Source organism: Spodoptera frugiperda, chromosome 29 (genome assembly GCF_023101765.2).
Source record: "Spodoptera frugiperda isolate SF20-4 chromosome 29, AGI-APGP_CSIRO_Sfru_2.0, whole genome shotgun sequence".
In the NCBI taxonomy this organism is placed as follows: Eukaryota; Metazoa; Arthropoda; class Insecta; order Lepidoptera; family Noctuidae; genus Spodoptera; species Spodoptera frugiperda.
This window is the reverse complement of record NC_064240.1, coordinates 12,725,621-12,747,246: the sequence shown is the minus strand read 5'-3', so window position 1 is coordinate 12,747,246 and position 21,626 is coordinate 12,725,621. Positions and strand designations below refer to the sequence as shown.

Genomic DNA, 21,626 nt, shown 5'->3' with positions numbered 1-21,626 from the left:
GCTAAAGTTTCAAGTCTATCTAAAATAGCATTACATCATTCACTGTTTAACGTTGTCAAGATTTATGGCTACTACTAGAGTGATTCGTGGGCTCCTGTAGTGTTTACAAGTTATATCTGGTCTGAAATAATACCAACGTTTTTTGGAGCCAAAACAGGTAAATGTGCATAAAATCAATCTAGACATAAAATTGGTAAATATAAAAAGAGAAATAAAATTTCACCGCACACCTGTTGAAACATGAGCTTCGGTTAAAATGGAGATTAGATACTAGCTGCTAAAATGGAAACTGGTACGGGCCTGTCTTGGTCCCACAAAACGAAGAGAAAGCGGAAACTGAATGATACGAACTGCACACAAGACGTTACAAAGTATCCTTGCAAATTATGCAAAATACTAAAGATGAATGAACTCTAACAATTATGTGAATAATTATAATGACTTACTGGCAAATCAACATAGCATCAAGGTAAAAGTAAATGGTAAGCTTCTAGTCAAACAAGTTCCAATACGAGCAGATTTCAACTTTTCAAGTTTATATATGATATCGAAAGTTCTCCTAAATACACATAAAATGAAATAAAAAATCTTGACGCAACGTTGTTCAAATAAACATTGAAAACGTAAACTTTGTAAAATCGAATAAAACTGAGCAACGCCGGATTTCCTTTAGTAAAAATTAGGAGTACATAGTAACTAGTACCCAACTACATACATGTGCAGTAGGAATAGAGAACATGACGAAACAAGAAATAATGTTTACTACATTAACAAAATAGTTTCCAGAGAAACCCGAACAAAATGTTGGGAAAGCAAACAGCAGACTTATCGATGCTTTATTTTTAGCCAGCACATGTTTGACGGGCCGAGTGCAATATTCAATATACATATTTATGTCGTCTGCCCGTCTAGCAGTTTCATTAGTCACATTATTATAATGAATTATTATTCTTCACAAGTGTTGTAGATAGTAAGAGTTGAATGACTTTTAGCGACTTTTTTTGTTTATATGTAAATATAATTTGTCACTTTTCCTATATACGATCACTTTTTTATTAATCAGTAATGTAGAGACCTTATAGATTTGTGTACTTATGTACTGTTGTTCAATGACAATCGCGGAAACAAATATTTGTTTATAATCTTGAGAAACTATAGTAATCAATGCTAGATCTAAAGTATTGTTTCCATACATTATTTTGATTTCTATATCCGCATATTGTTCACTAGATTTAGTAAATAAGTCTTAAGGAATGTAACAGAACAATCATTACTTCTTGTTTCAATGATATTATTGTGATTAAATGTTTCTCCCTGTAGGTAAGAAGCCAAATGGAATAATTAAATCCCATAAAGATTGGCACTGACAAAACCAAGATGTTTGATAGAATCTTCTGAAGACGCATATTAGATGCGTGAGGTATATAGAAACTGAATGCAACAGGTACCCAGAGTTTACATTCACGATTTCATAAAACAGTACTGTACTATTATATCAACTTAATTTTACTATTTACTTGGTAAATTCTAATTATATTTACACAATACGAGTCATTTAGTAGGATACCGAATAATTACTAAATTCATCGGTGCGTTACATTTAGGAAACCGCATTAGTTTCCTGGAAGGTGCCAATCTTAGCCAATGTTGAACAATTATGATTTATTATTGTTCTTTTGTATACTTAATTACAACTTTATAGTGCGAATAAACATTTTTATGATGTTTATTGCATAGGACCTATGCAATAAACATATAACATATTTTTATGTGTAGTGTAATATATGTGGTGTCTATCCACTGCCAGGCTTTCTCTACATAGGGGGCTTACTATAATCTCCACACCTAATACTGGTAGGCAGGTTGGAGATCGCATTTCAATTTAAAGATACGGTATATCAGAGATTCACAGAGCACTGCTGCCTGTCATGTATTAAATATATCGCCCCTTAATCGACTCTTACCATGGTAACAAATGGAATAAAATACCTATTTACTTCCTTAATTTTTACGAGTTTTTGTAACCACATTAAAAATACTTCATGCTTACTTCCACATGTAGCGGTATCGCCGCAGCTTGTATTACAATAGAACAATAACTCATTTTCATTTTATTGATTGGATGACGACTTGTATACTGAATACATCGTGAATTGCAATCAAAATCTTATTTTGGTAGCTAACTAAGAGTTAATTAATCAAATTACAATGTGTTTAAAATATAATTAACTCTCTGTATTGCTTCTCAGTTTGGGATTATCAAGCAAAAGCGTTGATTCCAATCGAAGTGAACAAGAATGGCAACCTCATATGATTCACTTACCTTTGTGTTTACGTCTATAAAGAATTCCCTATCGCTCATTGATAAATTCGATATGCACAAATATTTAAATAATACCTTTGTAATCTTTTAATCATATTTTATCATCAAGTATTTAATATGCCTAGGTATGTCTTTGTCATAATCTTTACCTTTGCACGTGTGATGTTCAAGATTTCTTACTTTCAAGTAATCGTTTCGCTACACAGTTTTTATTTTGCAACAATTTGTAGCTCAGTGTGTCGTCACACGGTTATTCTATTCTCTTCTTTAACAAAAAGTGAATAACCATCATAAATGGTGGTAACGGGGTTTGAAATAACGAATCGTTTTGATTGGTTGATGACATGCCATTTACTCGTGGTTACCTAGTCTCAATAGTTGATGCTGTGTCATTCTATGGCTACGTGTTCACTTGTCAACTTTTCTGTTGTAGATTAAACATATTGTATTAAGTTTTTTCAAATTTTATTTCGATTATGTTTTTGACTTCTCGATACATTAGCAGGGGACTATCTGGTAAATGCAAATAGCATCTTAAAGTAGCGAATTAAGTACTAACTGAAAAATTACACGTTAAAAACATTCATAAACAAAACATTATGCAAAAATAATCGACTCATACGCAGAGTTATCATAATTAGTTCGGTCAAAGACAATCGAAAACGAAAGGAAACGCCGGCGGATGTGACGTCACTCGAGTCACGATGAGCGACGGACGTAACCGAGGTAACCGCTTACACCTGATTGTCACTTCCGAAAATGTTCGTGAAGTTTTTAATGTGTGACTAATGGACTGAAGACTTCATGACCTAGACGGCGAGGAAGATGAAGATTGAATTAAGGATACCTAGGAACTAGGAACAGTCAACAAAATTAATTAATGTATCTAATTGTAAAAGATGTGTATAATTGATTGTCTTCTACGATACAAGACAATCCTCCAGATAGGTCTTAAAAAGATAGTGAAAACAAGTCTTTAGCTCTCTCTGACTGATCTACTGATCATCATGCACAGAAATCACAAATTCCAAGTCTTCTACACCAAAAAATCTAGCACTAAACTTTGGAATTCGTCTATATTTATCATACGATTCAAAGTTTAGGAATTGGTAGGTTATAAAACACCGTGCTCACAGTAGAACCAAAACATAATTAATGTAATTTTCTTCGGCCATTTCATGGTTTTGCGTTGCATTACACTGGAACAATGGGTGTGGTGGCCCGGTCGATGACATTATGGTATACGTGTTTGGTATGTCAATGGATCATCTATGTCGGCTTAAGTAGTGTGACGGGTGACACTATTTTATATCTTTTTTGGCTATCATTATGTCTTCTATTGTTGAGCTGGTCATGGTTTATGATAAAGAGAGCTAATGTGATTTGGCCCCGTAGTATGTTTCATGAGTAGCAGTAGTAGGTTTACAGTCATTAAACAAACTGTTTCAGTATTTCCCAATTCCAAAAACGTTGTATCTAGCTCAAGAAGCGAATTAGAGCAAGAGTATGCAAGCAATAATTGGCTACTTGACAGTTTTCGAAAAAGTTTTGTATTATATTCAGATGTTTCTTTTTTACGTCTTACAATAATTTATTTTCTTGAAATATAATTATTTAATAGAAAAATAACACATTTTCTTCATTCATTTGAATTGTCGCGCGAAAACAGCGTGTCACGTGACATTCCATAACGTGACGTCACATTTCACAAAACAGTGGTGGAGTTGTGCTGTCACTGTTTACGTACGGCGGTAATGTTTAATAAAATGTGACGTCACTTGACGTACAATCATGGCCGCGCTGCGTTTTGGTCTCGTAATGCACAGATTCAAATATCACAAATTTAAATTTCAAAAATAAAATATATAATAATTAATATTAATGCAAACCAATAATTATACAGTGATTGTCTACCTTAAAGCTATCATATCAAACTTGTTTCATATTTTATTGTTACAACTGTCAAATAGCCAATTACTCTTACAAATCTGTATTACAATACACATTTGCAAAATCTGATCATCTCAACAAACTTGCATCAACGTTACTGATCAAGGCAGTGTGCACACCAGAGGTGCGAAGTGCATGTTTAGTAAATAATGCAGCAATCAGTGAACACAAGGTCGGAATGATAGACTGTATGTGTTGTAACCACTATTTACATCGCCTTTTGTATAAACAAGAAGCAAAGTAAACACTAAATTATTTAAAATTGCGTAAAATAACAGAAATAAAGGAATAAGGCTGATTTTCAAAGTTCACGTGGGAGATTTTGTAATTGTAACAGTACACAAAATTATATGTTACGAAAATCATTGTAGCGGCATTCAACCACTAGTCTAATTACTCAATTACTCAATTTCCCCGCAATTGACTTAGCATGACGTAATTTAGAACAAATAATATTATAAAACATTCATACAAATATTATTTACGATTTATTTCATGGTCCTCCAACGTGACGCGGTTACTAGGACAAATATTTAATTAGTTAATGATAAGCTGTGTAATGTTATTGAGGTACTCACATACATATGTGGGTGTGACAACTATCTCCACGGCTGTGCTTTATATGTCGCATTCAATGAATAAATTTCTAGTTATTTTAATTAGGATATTAAAGGTTTGGACTTATTGCTAAAACCACATCTAGTATCCTTATGCGTAAACCATTAAGACTTGATACTGGGCAATCCTTGTCAGTCAAAACGTTGTTTAAATCAAATCTTCTATTAAGCTGCTATTAAATCGTCAATGATGCAAATATTTACCCAGAAGCAGCATAATTATGACACGACTGTTCTCTCAGTATCCATGTGTCCAATAATAAACTTCCACAAAGCACTCAATGCAACAGGAACAAAGCAATAAAGTTGGAATGGTAATAGATTAAATAATAATTGTTGCACTCATTTCTGCGGCGTACTAAACCTAGATATCCTTGCTGTGAACCAGTGTAGGGTTACGCTGTGATGAAATGTTTTAGTACAGCTCTGAACGTTAAAAGTTTTAGATTGTTTCATTTTAAGGCTCCTACAGAATAAAATGGGATCGTGAAGGTCTCCATTTTAATATTTTTTACAATGCTTTCTGAATGATAATTTTGGTGTAGATTGTATGTTAAATTAGAGAAACTTCTATTCATAAAACGTTTAACTAAAAAGTCCTCTTTCTTTGTTTACAGCTCCTTCAAAACCTGGGCAAGGTAGACCGGACCCTCGACGATATATTCGAAGAGCACCTGCAGAACTTCAACAGGCAGCACCAGCAGGCTACCAGACTTCAAAAGGAATTCAACAACTACATAAGATGTATACGAGGTAAGAATCTATACATATAATAAAATCGTAGAAAAGTGCTGTCTGTACATTGAAAATAAAAATAAAAAAAATAGCAGGGGTTATTGTTATGTCGATGTCGAACCCAAAAATGTAATTAACTTTTTTTTTGTCTGTTTGTCTGTTTGTCTGTTTATCTGTTTGTCTGTTCGTCTGTGCGCGCTAATCTCAGAAACGGCTGACCCGAGTTGGATGCGGTTTTCACGAATATATTGTGGGATGCTTAAATTTACATTTAGTGTTTGTTTCATGTCAATCGGTTCATAAATAAAAAAGTTATGTCAAATTAAAGAATCACGTCGAACATTCTATGCTTATACCATTTGACGGATTTGGTTGAAATTTGGTACAGATATAGTTTAGAACCTTAGAAAGGACATAGATATATTTTTATTTCAAAAATCAAAAAATAAAAATAAGAAATAAATTATTTATAAATAATTCTATGTCGATCGTTACACGACTTCGGTTCATGTTATTGTTTTAATTCATCGAAAAAAAGTAAATAAATAGTAAAAAGGTATGAAAAAAATAATATCAATATAATAAAACATTTAGTACAAAGAAAATGCTCTAACGGAGTATAGATAAATCTATGTCGATCGTTACACGACTTCGGTTCATGTTATTGTTTTAATTCATCGTAAAAAAGTAAATAAATAGTAAAAAGGTATGAAAAAAATAATATCAATATAATTAAACTTTTAGTACAAAGAAAATGCCCGAACGGAGTATAAATAAATAATCCAAGTTGTCTTTATCCTCGATAGATCGAAATAGATCGCGCTATGGTTTCGTTACATTCATTTGGTTGGGTATCGGCCGAGCGCTTCGGTACTATCGTAGAAAAAGTGTATTATCAGTCGTATGATTATTTGTCTGTAGTGGTCCTGCTGTTTCGTATATTCTAAATTGGTTTCGTTGTATTTGTCAATTAATAAAAATTAATAAGTTTATTTGTTGGGTTTTCCTGGTTTTTTGGTTAAACTATTTAACGTAGGTTTAGTTTGATATCGATTATTAGTAGTTACTGTAGTTAGTTTTTTTAATAAAATTGTAAGTCTAATTTATAAATTAATTAGATTAGATTTAAGTCGTTTCTTTTAAATTATTTAGTTTAAGCTTGGTTATTATAGCATAGAGGATAGGTTGTAATATAGTTTCTTTTTTAATTGTTATATTCGTAATTCGTAGCTTTCTTTAGTTTTAAGTTAGTTTAAGTCCGTTTTTAAACTATTTTTTCAATGCCCTAAGTGAGTATACATCTATTAAATTCAAACGCAGAGCTCATTATGTTGATTTTTGAAGAGTTCCCTGGAATATCTTCCACATCTCATTTTTGAAGAGATCCCGCGAGATCGGGAACTATGTGGTTAAAACCAAAAATTTGCCGGAAGTCACTATTCCACGCGAACGAAGTCGCGGGCAAAAGCTAGTCCATAATATAATTCATCGAATCAGTGAACAAAATCTCCAGTTGCTAAGCTTAAGCCTGTTGTTTCGTATATCCAATCCAGTATTAACTTCTTAAAAAGATGTGCTTACCAAAGAAATTCTTCTCTATTTCTGTTTTCTATCCAACCTCATTTTAGTTTAGACTGTTCGAGACAGTCGGAAATTTGATTGAGGTCGAAATCTGATCATCCCGACGATGCGACGTCACGCTAAAGAGATCTGAATAGCCAACAATACGAAACCAGGCTAACGGTTCCTTCATAATTCTTAGATACTAATTCCACCTAACAGCAATCTAAGAGGCAGGACGTTGCTGATCATTTCATCTCCACATCCTTCGGACCATTGTATGGACACAAAGCAGCGTTCAGATCTCAAGGCACTCTTCCTGGCAATACAGTTATAGACTTTCCTTTCGCTAAATTGCGCTGAATTCGATCAAAGGAATGACAAATTACTAACACTCTGATGCGCAGAGATTCTTGAACTCGTTCTGGGTGCGTGCCAAATGTGTGCACATAGTGCTACGACAAATAGATCGCAGCTTGTAATGGGGTCTAGTGTAGTGCGAAAAATGTGATCAGTTTCGCAGCTAATCCAACTCAAACAAATATCCGATAACGATAATCGATTGAAAAATCGCTGGTGGAAATGTTGATAGCGGTATTACTACTAATATCTTTTGGCACAAGTTTTACAATTTATACGCTCGTAAACATATCATTTTTGAACTCGGTCGAGACTGAAATATAATTTGTAGGTTTAGAAATAGTGTAATACCACAGAATGTAATCTGTTTTTTGATATTCTTCAGCGGTGCAAACAGCGTCGAAGTCGTTGATGGAGGCTATCACGGAGGTGTACGAGAGCGGGTGGTCTGGCCACGACCTCCTGTACGTGCAGGCGCAAAACCTGGAGATGCTATGGCAGGACTTCTCTCACAAGCTCGGCGATCAAGTACTCATACCGCTCAATACGTACACCAACCAGTTCCCTGAAGTCAGGGTAAGTTACGAATACCTTAATTTTGATCTATCAGACTGCTAAATGGGTAGTCCCAATATGTATAGGAATTGATCTGATTAAGAAACTGGGGAATAAAATTTGTTTGACTATAATCCTTTTAAGTCAAGCAAAGGATTATGACAAAATTCGCCTTGTTAACCATACTGATGATGAAAATAATAAGTCGTATAATAGTCCAAAAATCACTGAAAAATAAACTCAACTATTATTGTCATATGGTTACAAATACTATTAATAGAAGCTCAAAACCGTCTCTAACTTCTTTATCGATTAATATACCAGCGAACTATTACTGGATATTTATAGCTAGGTGACTCAAATCACGCGATCACAGATGACAGATAATTAAACAGTTTGCTAGAATCAAATTAATCTAATTATAAACATGTTGATTGAGTCTAAACGAGCTTAATTACTTTAATTAGACATGATTTTTTTTAATCGCTCTTCAAATCATTTTGCCAGTTTATGGTCGACCACTTTTGAATGGTAATCAAATTAGGGTTACATTGCTAAAATTGTTTTATTTCCTGTCATTCACGTAATAGCTATGTGACTGTTTTGCGCTAGTTTTGGTCGATTTATAAACATGTTTGTTTGTGAAGATATGTGAATGTAGTTAGTATGATACATTTTGTGATGAGGTTTCATATAAAAGTGATGGCTGGTATACGAGAAATAATACATTAATTTTCTAAATTAGCAGTTGCATATAAATTTACTGTAAAACTAAATGAATAATTACAGAAAAAGATCGAGAAACGTGGTCGCAAGTTGGTGGACTACGACAGTCAAAGGCACAGTTTCCAGAATCTGCAATCGAACGCTACGAAGAGGAGGGACGATGTTAAGGTAACTATTACTCTAAACAAAGGTCGACATATGTTCTTGGTTACAAGTCGTAGTCGTGTCGACAAAGATTGAAGAATATTTTTTAAGACTGGCCCAAGGATGTTCTCCGGTGTCGTGGGAGCATTTACCCGGAACAACGAATTGTAAAAGAATCACACATTAGTTTAAAAGAACCCTCACTTTTGCACCAAATCTTGTAACATTTCTGGTGTTGCGGATATCCAAGGGCGGCGCTGATTGTTTACCATCAGGTGATCTGTATGCTTGTTTGCTATTTTATTAACTGTTCTATTCGACTAAGATTTTCTTTATCTGTCTTCCAGGTAACCAAAGGCAGGGAACAGCTAGAAGAAGCGAAACGTACATACGAAGTCCTAAACTCTGAACTGCACGACGAACTGCCAGCACTGTACGACTCCCGGGTTCTATTCTACGTCAACAATCTGCAAACACTCTTCTCGGCTGAACAACTGTTCCATTCTGAAAGTCATAAGGTGAGAACTGTTGATAGAAACTTTTTTACATGATATGGTTGTTTTTACTCTGAACCGCATTATCTGATCACTGGTTAGATGGATCTTAGCTATATCTATATAGTACTCAAAATATTTACTAAACTTATTCTGGATAATATTTTCACTCACAATAACTGGCCTGAAGGAGAACTCCAGGTCAGCGTCACGTCTTCTTTTCCATTCTCTTCTATAAAATAATAATATGGCAGTCCTTTTTTTGTATTAAGTACACATTATTTTCTAAACCTATCCCAATTGATAAATCTTCAAATACTTTTTCTTTTTGAAAATTCTCATCAAAATCATCATTAGCCGGAAGACGCCCACTGTAGAACAAAGGCCTCCCCCTTAGTCCTCCACCTAGAACGAGAAGCCGCGACCTGCATCCACAGGCTCCCGAATTCTCACCAAGTACTTAAAAATTGCAGGTATTCGGCGAACTGGAAGCGATAACGGACAAGTTGGCGAACGACTGCCAGCGCGGCTCGTACAGCAAGAAGTCGAACAGCGTGACCATGAACAACGTGGCCGCGCCCGCCTCGCCCACCAACACGCTCAACACGCTCAACGGGAAACACACCGACACCGTGCAGAGTGAGTACTCGCATAGTAAACACTATAACTCCGTCTCATTTAGGAAAGGTAGCTCTTCTTTGGTATTAGAACTTACTCATGCCCGAATACTCAAACGCTACTCAATTTTAAGACACTCTCAAATGTTGTTCTGTCACTATCAATTCTTTATAAAATGATAGAGATAGCACGATATTTAGGTACAACTTAAAATTGAGTAGCGTTTGAGTATTCGGGCGTTAGAGTCGTAGTAGTAATGATAAAATCGTGTTAATGAAATATTTCATCTTTTTAATCGATATTTTAACTCGATTTTGTCACAACTCTAGTCAGTTCTAATACCAAAAGTTTGTGCACTTTCCTAATGAAATGGAGTATACGGTGTATGTTGTACTGTCTGATATTATGTAGGAAGTATAATAATATATATGATGATTAGTCTGTTGACGTCCACTGCTGGAGTGTTCCCATAGCAATATAACATACTACTGATCATCTGTATTGGATCCTAATGAAAAGAATGATAAAGTTATTTATAGTTAAGGAATATTGGTAACCAACCGTGTTTAAATACTTCTATCGATATGTCAAAAAATGTTAACTAGTTATTCATTAAGGTTGATAAGTCCAAAACAATTAATTTTTGTTTGAGGAAACCTCCTAATTATCCTTGTAGGAAGTTATTCAGTTTTGTTACTATAGCTCTTGTTGTAATACTTAGATATCATATTGTCAGACAGTACAACACAATTTAAAAAAGTCAAATAGGGTTTCATAGTTTAGGAAAATTATTAAAAAAATGTAAAAAATCAACTGACATTTGGCTTTTGTGTTGTGTTCGAGTAAATAATTTGATTGGAGTGATTGCTTCCTAAATATTAATCGGTTTGAAATTAAATTAGCTGTTAGCATTATCTTAATTAATTAATCGGAGATGACAAAGTTACGAACAGATTTATTGTCCAAATTGTAATTTAAAGTGATTTTATGTGAACTTGGTCATCTCCCCCGCCTAACACGTAACAAGTGTATGCATGTCCGGAGTGTGTGTAGCCCCCCCGTCCCCCGCGCTGAACGGTTCGTCCCCCCCGCCCCCCGCGGCGGCCGGCGACCCCCCCGCTACGCCCCCCACGCCGGAGGCGCGCACCGAGGAACCAACCAAACTGGCCGCGCCCACGCCGCCCGCCAAGAGAGAGGACAAGTCCCCCACGCCCCCCGTCAACAACAACAACGTAGAGAAGGAACCCACGGATAAGAAAGTCGAAGAATTATACGACATACCTGTTGGTGAGTAAATCAACGTCTCCAGTCATTATGGGCTCCTAGTACCTTAATCTTAGGTAGGTAAAAAATCTAAGTTCCTCCGGAACGTCGGTGAGTATAGGTACCAGATAGATGGCACTAATTAGATGTCGTGGTAGACATAGACGCATGGCTACAGCTATTTCTAAATAGCTAATACCAAACAATAATGTTAATCACTAAGACATTAAACCCAATTACTATGCCACAGTACAACTTATACAGAATGACAATTCAAAGACACAGAGTAACTTTATACAGTAGTCTCACTTACACTAAGCCATGTATCAGTAGACAAATAGCAAGTCACAATTCTCTCAGGGTCGCCCGTACCACCGGAGAAGTCAAATAATAACTCGGAAGAAAAGAGACAAGTAGATGTAGAACCAAAAGGCGAGAAAGAGAAGGAGAATGACAGTGAAAACAAGAACGACGATGTTTACGACATACCGATTGGTAAGTGATGGTCTAAGGGAAGACAAACGAACAAAAGAAGATAAACGAACAAATTAATTTATTTCGTTTCTATTCCCGAGGTAAAAGTAGTAGGCTTTTCACACTACCAGATCACATTTTAAGAAAAATATCTCTAGATTCGTTTAACAAATTCAATTTTTAACTTATCTTGTAGTGTGAATAAGTCTTAAATCTTAGTGAATAACGCTCATCGGTGGGGGATCTAACAACTCAACGCTTTATCGTAAGTTATAGAATAATTAACATAATCTTTAATCTAGGCGCTAGTTGGTACTCAAGTTAAAACATATTAAATTTATTTATCTCATAAATTTATTCACTATGACATATCCACGACAATTTGATGATACCTTTTACACTTTAAGAAATCTAAACATTGAACATCAATATTATGTATTTATCGATCGAAATAAAATTTGGTATTTATTTATTTATTGTGTACTTATTAATATTATTTGGACATCAGCAGATACTATACGTATGTATTATATTTATGTATACTTTTACTTTTAATATTGTGTGCACATGATTTAGCTTGTTAGTTGTTCACGCGTGTATTAATATTTTTTAATCATTAATTGAGCTTTCAATGTAATACTAACTTTAATACATATATTGTTACACTAAAGTTTACCAAGGGAAATACATGAATAATATAAGCATAAAGATAGATTTATATTAGAAAACGCTTTAAATAAGATTAAATATTGATTGAATGGCTCACTGTTGTGAGGTCGTTGCAATCATTTTGTAAGTTTAAACTTTAAATTGAAAATATAGTCAATATAGTTATCAACATGCTGCATAGAGTTGACACAGAAAAAAAACACCTTATTTAATGTTGCCACTGAAAAACTTAATTGTGTTGCCCGTTGAAATGTGTCAATAGATTATTCAAACTCGCTACCATAGTTTATTTTTATTGAAATATAAATCATTGGATTAGAATTTCTCTCTCAATATTCCCTGAGAAAGTTAAAACAGGACATTTTTAACTACATAATTCACTATTTCCCATTGCTAAACTTTACCATTCCACGCCCTACCCCGCCCCCCCTAACGTGTTGGTTGATCCAGGAGCGACCCTGTCTGGTCTGCCGGCGGGCACGCTGTACCGCGTCCGCGCCACGTACCGCTACACGCGCGAGGACTCCGACGAGCTCTCCTTCGACGTCGGCGAGGTTATACGCGTCGTGGAGTACGATGATCCTGATGAACAGGTATGGTGTTTTACTATATCGATTATGTAATTTCTTTTTGTTCTCAAGGGAGAAATCAGCACGATAAGAAATCCAGGATTTTGTTATCTACCATGATCATTAATAACAGCATGTGACAGTCAACAGTTGGACTATGGGCCTTCTCTAGGTGTATAAGAGGGTCTACCATAATTTCTAGACTAGACCGGCGAATTCAAGATTTCAATATTTTAAAAGTTTTAGACAAAACTACTGCTCACTCTGTGTCATAGTCAGTCCCTTAGCTGGCTTTAACAGCACCTATGATAAAAATTAATTGATATTACTTTTTCGAGTATGTTACATATTTGCTGTTTATTCTCTGGTAGAAGTGGGGTCTTATAACTCATGAGACAAATTATTTTACTGTAATCAATCTAATTCAATTTATTAGAACATGTTTTATTAATAGGATATGACTACACATGTTGCTTAATTAAATGTTCCAGGAGGAAGGCTGGCTGATGGGCATCAAAGAATCAACCAATGAGAAGGGAATGTTCCCCGCGAACTTCACGCGACCGATATGAAGCGCCGCAGTGTCACGTCACCACTCATCACTAACTAAACTATATAGGTAACAGCCGATTTGTACTGCGAACTTTATACACTATGATTTTGATTTTATTTTAATCATTAATCATTTTCTTTTACGTTTCAATTAGTTAACGATTCAAAATCTATGTTATAACTTAGTATAGTTGTTGAATGTTCATAGATTATATATTATTTATTATTTTTTGTGTTGTATTACAACGAATTATGATAAATCGTAACCGTTTAACAGCGTTTGTATATACAGTGTATGAGTAACTTCGTATCATCATTTAGTCACTGCTCGGTGTAGGGTTAATTATTTAACTTATTGATTATTCCATGTCACATTTTAGTAGGAAACACTTTTGACAGCGAAAATCATATCAACTCTATAAGTTATTCATTAAATGCAATATGAACCTTACCCCATTGCATTAATGTCTATCATATGTAAGAGTATCAAATGTGTTTCCTACTCAACTCTACCAATATTTATGACAATAATCTTAAACGATTATTAGATAATATTAAATATAAAAATCGAAATTGCTCATTGTGTAACAAATAAATATATTTTACATTCAAAGTGACCTTAAATATTATTGAATAAATTAAATTAAAAATATTGACGAACAATTCGAATAAGTGTTTTGAAGTTATAAAGTATGTATTCAGTATTATTTATTTTGTATCAGTTTTGTTGTGACAGAAATGGTCCGTTTTTCTTTTGATGTAAAAATGCGAATTCCTACTTGGAATTTATTGATTTATTTTTGGCCAAGTCCTAGGAATAAACTGTGCAACCTTTCTGCTCTATATAAAAAATCATTTGAGATTATATACTATTAAGTTTTTGCAGCATTTATGAGGCTGCTTTGTAATCTTTGCCTTCCAATTTTTATCTTATATTATTACATTTCCGACAACGCATTTCATTTCATTTTCTTGATTGCATTTTCAAAGCGATGTCTTAACACATAATCATTATAAAAAGGTTAAGTTTTAATGTATATACAATTGATTTTAGATTTTTTTGTTGACCCCCATATATCATATTGTTAATATAACATAGGGACTAAATCAATCGAATATTATAACTTTTGAATAAACATTTTTAAGTAGGTTATATCTTTTTGTTAAATTATAACTGTATTAGAAACAGATACTAACTATAAATTAGTGCTTATGTATAACATCAGGATTTATAGTTTACAACTGAAGATGTTTATGAATAAATTATACATTAATTTTGTCAAGGATTGAATGTTCAATGCTCGAATTTATAATAAAGTGTCTCGAACATTACTTGATTTATTGATAAACACCTTCAGGTTGGATAAAATTTTTGGAGCAGACTTTATGTGCCCAGAACAAACATTGATATTATCGCCAGTGTCAAATGAGGTGCTTTGAAAGTGTACATAATTTATATATTTTACATTTTAATCCCATATTTTTAGAATAAGATGGTTTGTATTGTGTTCCATTTCTAAAATCAACTTCCCAAATATTTCCTGTTGCCAACATTATTAAAAATAGGTAGGCAACACTGACGATTACAATATTTTATCATTTATACTTTTTTTGTGGGGAAGGACCCGATACAACGTGCTCCTTGCGTGTGGAATTATGAAAAAAAATGTAAACTAGTTTTATTTAACAATCTTATAATGAATGACGAGCCACTTTAACGTACAGCCAGCGATTGGAAGCTAAAAGTGTAGCTCCACCTTTTATCGATCATTGGAACAATCAACTTTTATACAAATTTATGACCTTGACCTTATCAAATTTTGAATATCAATTTTAAAGAACGACTGAAGTTTTTGTAGGCAAAGTGTTGAAATGTTGCGATATTGTGTAGGAGTACAATCCGACATGTTGAAAGTTGTGGCTTTATCGTCAGTGCCATGCAATGTCCATATGTAATGTTAATTTATAAGTTTGTTAGGACTTGTACAGTTTTTACAAGTGGAAAATAAAATATTTCGAAAACTTTTTGGTTTTATTTTTCCTATTATAATCCTGAATACATTGAATAAAAATAATGAAGGTAGGCCCAGCCACCACGCCGTGCAGTCAAACGTCTTGTGAATAGTAGGTATACTGTAAGCAAGCCGAAAAAATCTATTATTGACTTATGGGGCAGTGAGGAAACAGTATCAGTGCAAAGCCAGCTATAAATAGCAAGCTATCTATAAAAAGTAACTACACATTACGCAATGGACTGCCCTGCTGTGAAATAAATAGCTACACATGGGCCCCAAGATCGAAAAGTGTGTTACATTCACTGTAATAATAATTATATCAAATAGTGGTGATAGACCGACAAGCGCGCCGCACGATGATAATCGATATCACCATCCCTCATGACGAGAACCTCGTGAAAGCTGAAAAAGATAAACAAATAAAATATCTTGACTTGGCTCACGAGGTTGTCGACATGTGGAATGTGGATTCGGCTATCGTTGTGCCGATAGTCGTGTCGGCCAACGGTTTAATACCCAACAGCCTCGACAACCACCTTAGAAGGCTGGGGTTGGGCGGATGGATCAAGGGCCTGATGCAGAAGGCAGTACTCCTCGAAACGGCACGTATTGTGAGGAGGTTTCTGTCTTTGGAGCCCTAACCACCGGTAGCTTGGACCATGCTCCCGCTACTGGTCGGCTCCTATTTTTATATTTTTAAATGTTATTTTGTTTTTTATTTTTATAAGTAATGTTTAAAAATATAATTTTAGAGTGTTTTAAATAAATATATGGAAATTATATCAACTTTTACCAACGCCTTTGATTAGAAGGCAGTATAATTATAGCAATAGATGGTAGTTTACAGTCGAAAAAACACATTCAACTGTTTCTTCTCGATTTTCAGCATAAAAATCTAAACATAACAAAATCGTAATTTCTGGACGAACAACTGACAGTCAAACGCTTTTCGTTTCACGCAGAAACGAGTGAATAAGTTTGACATATTGTTGAAAATCAATACAGCGAAACTGTCAAATGACAAAAGTATTATTTTCAGAAAACGGAACGACATTGTGTGATTGATTGGTTTTCTGAATTTTGGACTAAAAATTTACGAGAATTTTCTGTGGAAACATGGTGTTTTGTTTGAAATATATGTTCGCGATGTGCCAATATGTAGTTAGAGTATCCCGGTAGCTAACTAGAAATGTTCCTGACGAACAAAGTGAGTATAGAAATAGTATTGAAATACGTCGCACTTACCCAAAAAAACTTGTTTTCATTATTTTCAAAACAATTCTTATTGTTTACAGGAGCTTTAAGTGCATTACTATCTGGAAGAACAAATGAGGTGAGTAAATAATAGTAATTTGAATATATTTTCATAAGCACGGCTAGTTTGGGCGGGTCTAGATTTAACTTACATATTTTCCTATTCTTTTTTTAAATTTTGTTATTCTTTTTTGTTATTGTTTATGTTTACTTTGTTTTTTTTTTATACTCACAGGGTTTCACAGAGTCTCGATAGTTTGGAAGAAATGGCTGAAACGCAATGTTGCATCTTAGTGAGTGTTTTTTTTTATTTTATTTTGTTTTTGTTAACAAGTAAAGATAAGATGTGTAATGAGTGTATTTTACTTACATGTTAAATTAATTGTCAACTAGCAGGGTGAGCACATCTTTTATAAGAAACTGTTTAAGTTTATTTTATTTTATAGATAGGTAAAGAAAGAAAGAAAGAAAAAATATTTATTTTGCACCGGGCACGATGCACCAAAAAACAAAATAGATACAAAACAAAACGAAAATTAGAAACAAATTAGGTACTTGCTTAGATTAAAAGTTTAAGGACTAGGTACTGAGACACATTTCAATAAATATTAATTATAAAAAATAATAAGTAGCTATACACACACACACACTATTTAAATTTAATAAAAATAATATTATAATTTTGGATTTTGTAAAACCCGGAATCTGGGTTTTTAATACTCTCGCTGTATGTATTCCCACAAACAGTTAAATCCAAATTTTGTTTATCTCTGTTGTGGTACTTTCATATTCACCAAATAAATACTTGATTTTAATAATTATTAAATCTTTAAGTGATAGTTATTTAACACTCAAAAGATTTCACTAGGGGAGAAATGGCAAAAGCGGAATCTCACCTTTACTTTTCATCATACTCACTAATAAGCTTATTTGTATAATTTTATTAAATCATAAGTAGTTACCACTTCATCATTAATTTCAATTAAATAAAAAGTTAGTTATTTCAAAAAAAGCATGTTTTCATACAAACAATCTAATCCAGAGCAAAGTTAGCAACTAGATTGTGCCAACAGCTAACATTGAAAGTTGGCCATTCAAACTAGTTGAGTTTTTAGCTTCAAACTTTGTATCTGTGCTATTACACTTCCATTTAGGTATTCACTGGTAGAACTTACTTTAAATACAATCTAACATAGTTTACTGAATAACTACCTGCAAAATTGAGATAAATATGTATCTATAAATTTAGCTAATTGACAAGTTATGCAGGCCCAATTACCTCTCTTCCCAAGCCCCGATTCCCCAACAACACTTAAATTGCTAACTATCAAAAAGCCGGCAACGCATTTGTAACGCCCCTGGTGTTTCGGGTGTTCATGAGCGGAGGCGATTGCTTACCATCAGGTGATCCGTCTGCTCTGGTTAGACAACCGTATAGACAAAGTTATTACAAACAAAAATCCAGAGAATTTGAAGCTGGCTTGGATACCTATAATTGTCTTTCTTTGATTAGGTACTAATAAATCAACGATCGGAGTAATACGTAATTCAGTTTTCGTAAATACTCGTATATACGACTTCCGAAATTCCATCATTATTGCGTGGTGACTTTGCGGGAATGCACCATTTTCTTACCATTACAAGCCCGTACCTTAAACGTCACAAACAGTTTGGAAGCACTATATCTTACCTCACGGAGCTTTATCGTATTTACTTTCACACAAGCGTCCTGATATATTCAATTTATAATCTTAGCCTTGGCCGGTGCAGTGCCAAAAATAGCTACATACTTCAAAAATATTTATATTATGTATAACTTTCGTGAGACATACTAATTTAATTATTACGTTTTTCGGCTAACTCACGTAAGTACTAGCAGCGTGACAGGCGCCGCGCCGTGTGTTGCAATATGCAGCTCATGAATATGGCTTGAAACTAGTCGAGTTCCTCGTCAAATAATTACGTGAGTTAGCCGAAAAACATAATAATTAATCCTTAAATATTATTCAGAAACCAGTTAGCAGTAGGTAGAACAGGTCAGACCACCACAAATGGGGCCCATTAGGGCCGATGCCCGATCCGGAGCTGCAGACAACGTAAAAGGTTACCGGGGCTCCGGCTCAAAGCAGGAGTAGGAACGGGGTGGTTTTAGTCAGTAAGAGTCTGACACTCCCTCCCGCCTCGCCCAAGGCGGTAGAAGTCATTAGATGATTTTCATCCCTCGAAAAAAAAAACAAACTCCTCAGCTTTATATATGTATTAGTATAGATTGATATAAATTAGTAGGAAATACTATATGTTACCTCGTGAATATTACAGATAATAAGTACCTACATGTATATTATGTAACATAGTTTAGATGTAGCTTAAATATATAGGTACCTAACTACCCATGTAAAGTACCTAAATGCACCTGCCACTGGCACACTGTAACACGTTGTTAATTACCAATTTCAGCGTCGAACCGTAAACCGCAGCTTAAGACAGGTCACCTTCGTAATACTACCTAGGTACACAAATTGGTAGATATACAAAGTTCTAACTTCCATATGTTGTTGTATGATACGTTACTGTATTATTTTTTAAAGGGAAAATCTACACATACAACATTAACAATTATTACAGTATTTTTTTGTCGACTTCCGCGCGGTTTCTACCGCTCTGCTCGTGATGGGTGATGTTTTATAGACTATGGCTTTCCTCGGTAGATGCACTATCCAACACAAAATTTTTTTTCGTATCAGACCTGTAGTGCCGAAGCTAAGCGCTTTCAAACAAACAAACAAATTAGCTCTTGAGCTTTATGTATTAAAAAATATATAGATACGTAGAAGTTATTTTGAAAAGCTATTTACGATGCCTAAGGATTTGATCCTTAAAGTAAGTAATCATCAGGTTGGACATCGTTACAGTATTCTGTCCCACCCAATCACCAATACCTCCTCTTGCTTTAGCTATATACATAGTTATATACTCTTCACCAATCTTTTAATACACTCAATCAAACATTTATTTCCAGCCAACTTAACAAAACCTCCAAAAACCCAGTAAGCAGTTCTCAGCCAACCTTTCCAATATTTTAAAGCTGATACGCCGTCAACTTTGCATTTTCACCGTTAACAATTAGAAAAACTGAATCAATACCGTTCTTGCGAAGGCTGCTGAGGTCGTCATGTAAAATCCATCATATTCGATCGCAGCCTCCGCCTGTGACGTCAGTACTGTTACTGTAAACTCTGACATTTACATTTAGAATATAGCGGAGTGAATTGAGGGCGAAATGCAGTATACGTAGCTACGATAGAGGTAGGTTTGGAGTTGTGTTTCTCTTGCAAGCTATTGTTTTGGGACGTTACGTTTGTTAGGTATACAAATAAAAACAGCGATTATTCAGTTGTTGATTCCCGGAGAATTGTTATGGAATTGTATCAGCATTGTGGATAATAAGCATGTCCTTATTTATATTACCTTTTATCACAATTTAACACCTTCAAGAAAATACTGTATTTCTTTTTAAAAGGCCGGCAACGCACCTGTGTCTCCTCAGGTGTTACGGGTGTCCATGGGTGACGCTGATCGCTTACTATCAGGTGACCCGTATGAGCCCCTATAAGTTAGTTAATTAAAAATCAACACGTAATTAATTCTTTGCAATCCTAGAAAAAGAGTAAAGCTTTCGAAACGGACCATTCTATCAAACCAACCGATTTATTTACAATATTTTATAATTTATAGCTATAATAAAAGACAAATAATTCAGAGCACAGCCTGTAAAAATTAAAAACATCCGAAATCAAAGCATTCGGCACAAATAAACAAACAGAATTTTCGCCGATCCAATGTTTGTTTCATCTGCTAACGATGCTCGAACATTTCCAAGTTCAAAAGTCCTAAATGTCAAGCAAATGTCACGGAGTAACATTAGAAATGTTTATTTTTCTTGTGTTTCTCTCCCACTGGCCACAGTCACTACCCTTGTCTGGGTTTCAGGTGGGGAAAGGACAATAGCCTTAGTACATTGCACTCAACACTGCACAGACGAGGGATTTTCGTCTGAGGACGACAAAAGCCAATAAAAATCAGGGTTGTGAAAAATAGCCACCGATTTCAACGTTTTTTGTCAACAACAGTTTGTGTTGATCCATGCGGGAATCGAATCGTGCATGGCTATGTACTTTTTGATCAAAATAACTTTATCTTACACTACATTAAATAACTTATGAATGAATATAACTTCCAGGGCTTGTGTTCATGTTGCAGTTTTGTTTTTTTAATGGGGAAAGAGTGATCCATTGTCTTCTCCTGCCTTAAGCGAGGCGAGAGGGAGTGTAAGACTCTTACTGACTAAAAACCACCCCGTTCCTAGTCCTGTTTTTCGAGCCAGAGCCCCGGTAAACCCGATAGCTTAAGTTCTTGTTGGTTTCTTTTCGATTTTAAGGGACAATAAATTCCCTCGTCTATCCAGACTCGTAAAATTACAAGCTGTCCCTAATGCTCTCCAGTAGACTGGGTATTCTAACCATTGTCTCTGCAATATTTTGTACGGAGACACTGGATTATAGGGTCTCTGAACTTTTGTTTGTGAAGTGTATAATAAAAATCTTCAGCTCCATTTAATTCATTAAATGTTTCTTTTATCGGATTACCTTTGCATTGATGTGCCTGCTTTAATTAATTTCAATGTTGATCGACCAATCAGTCTTGCATATGTAAATGCTTCCTGTTTTTTCATAACTGTAATAAATTGT

The 21,626-nt window shown here is 34.6% G+C and overlaps 2 protein-coding genes across 5 annotated transcripts in view; both read left to right on the top strand.

Moving 5' to 3' along the window:
• Nucleotides 1-15,631, top strand: part of LOC118268175 (myc box-dependent-interacting protein 1) — a 43,528-nt gene extending 27,897 nt beyond the window's left edge. Inside the window, exons 2-10 of one of the 3 annotated variants that reach the window (XM_050706719.1) lie at nt 5,508-5,643; nt 7,931-8,121; nt 8,890-8,994; nt 9,318-9,488; nt 9,938-10,103; nt 11,136-11,369; nt 11,706-11,840; nt 12,939-13,081; nt 13,549-15,631. In XM_050706719.1, the coding sequence (XP_050562676.1) occupies nt 5,508-5,643; nt 7,931-8,121; nt 8,890-8,994; nt 9,318-9,488; nt 9,938-10,103; nt 11,136-11,369; nt 11,706-11,840; nt 12,939-13,081; nt 13,549-13,629 (1,362 nt within the window). In that variant the 3' untranslated portion in view covers nt 13,630-15,631. The remainder of the gene's footprint in view (nt 1-5,507; nt 5,644-7,930; nt 8,122-8,889; nt 8,995-9,317; nt 9,489-9,937; nt 10,104-11,135; nt 11,370-11,705; nt 11,841-12,938; nt 13,082-13,548) is intronic. The other 2 variants (XM_050706722.1, XM_050706720.1) reach the window with 2 other exon arrangements.
• Nucleotides 15,632-16,658: 1,027 nt separating this feature from the next.
• LOC118268305 (fatty-acid amide hydrolase 2-B) overlaps nt 16,659-21,626 on the top strand; it is a 38,249-nt gene continuing 33,281 nt past the window's right edge. The window contains exons 1-3 of one of the 2 annotated variants that reach the window (XM_035582745.2): nt 16,659-16,831; nt 16,920-16,957; nt 17,114-17,171. Coding sequence is in view for 1 of the 2 variants with exons in the window: in XM_035582742.2 (XP_035438635.2) it covers nt 16,953-16,957 (5 nt within the window). In the remaining variant the exon portion in view is untranslated. The remainder of the gene's footprint in view (nt 16,832-16,919; nt 16,958-17,113; nt 17,172-21,626) is intronic. The other variant, XM_035582742.2, reaches the window with a different exon arrangement.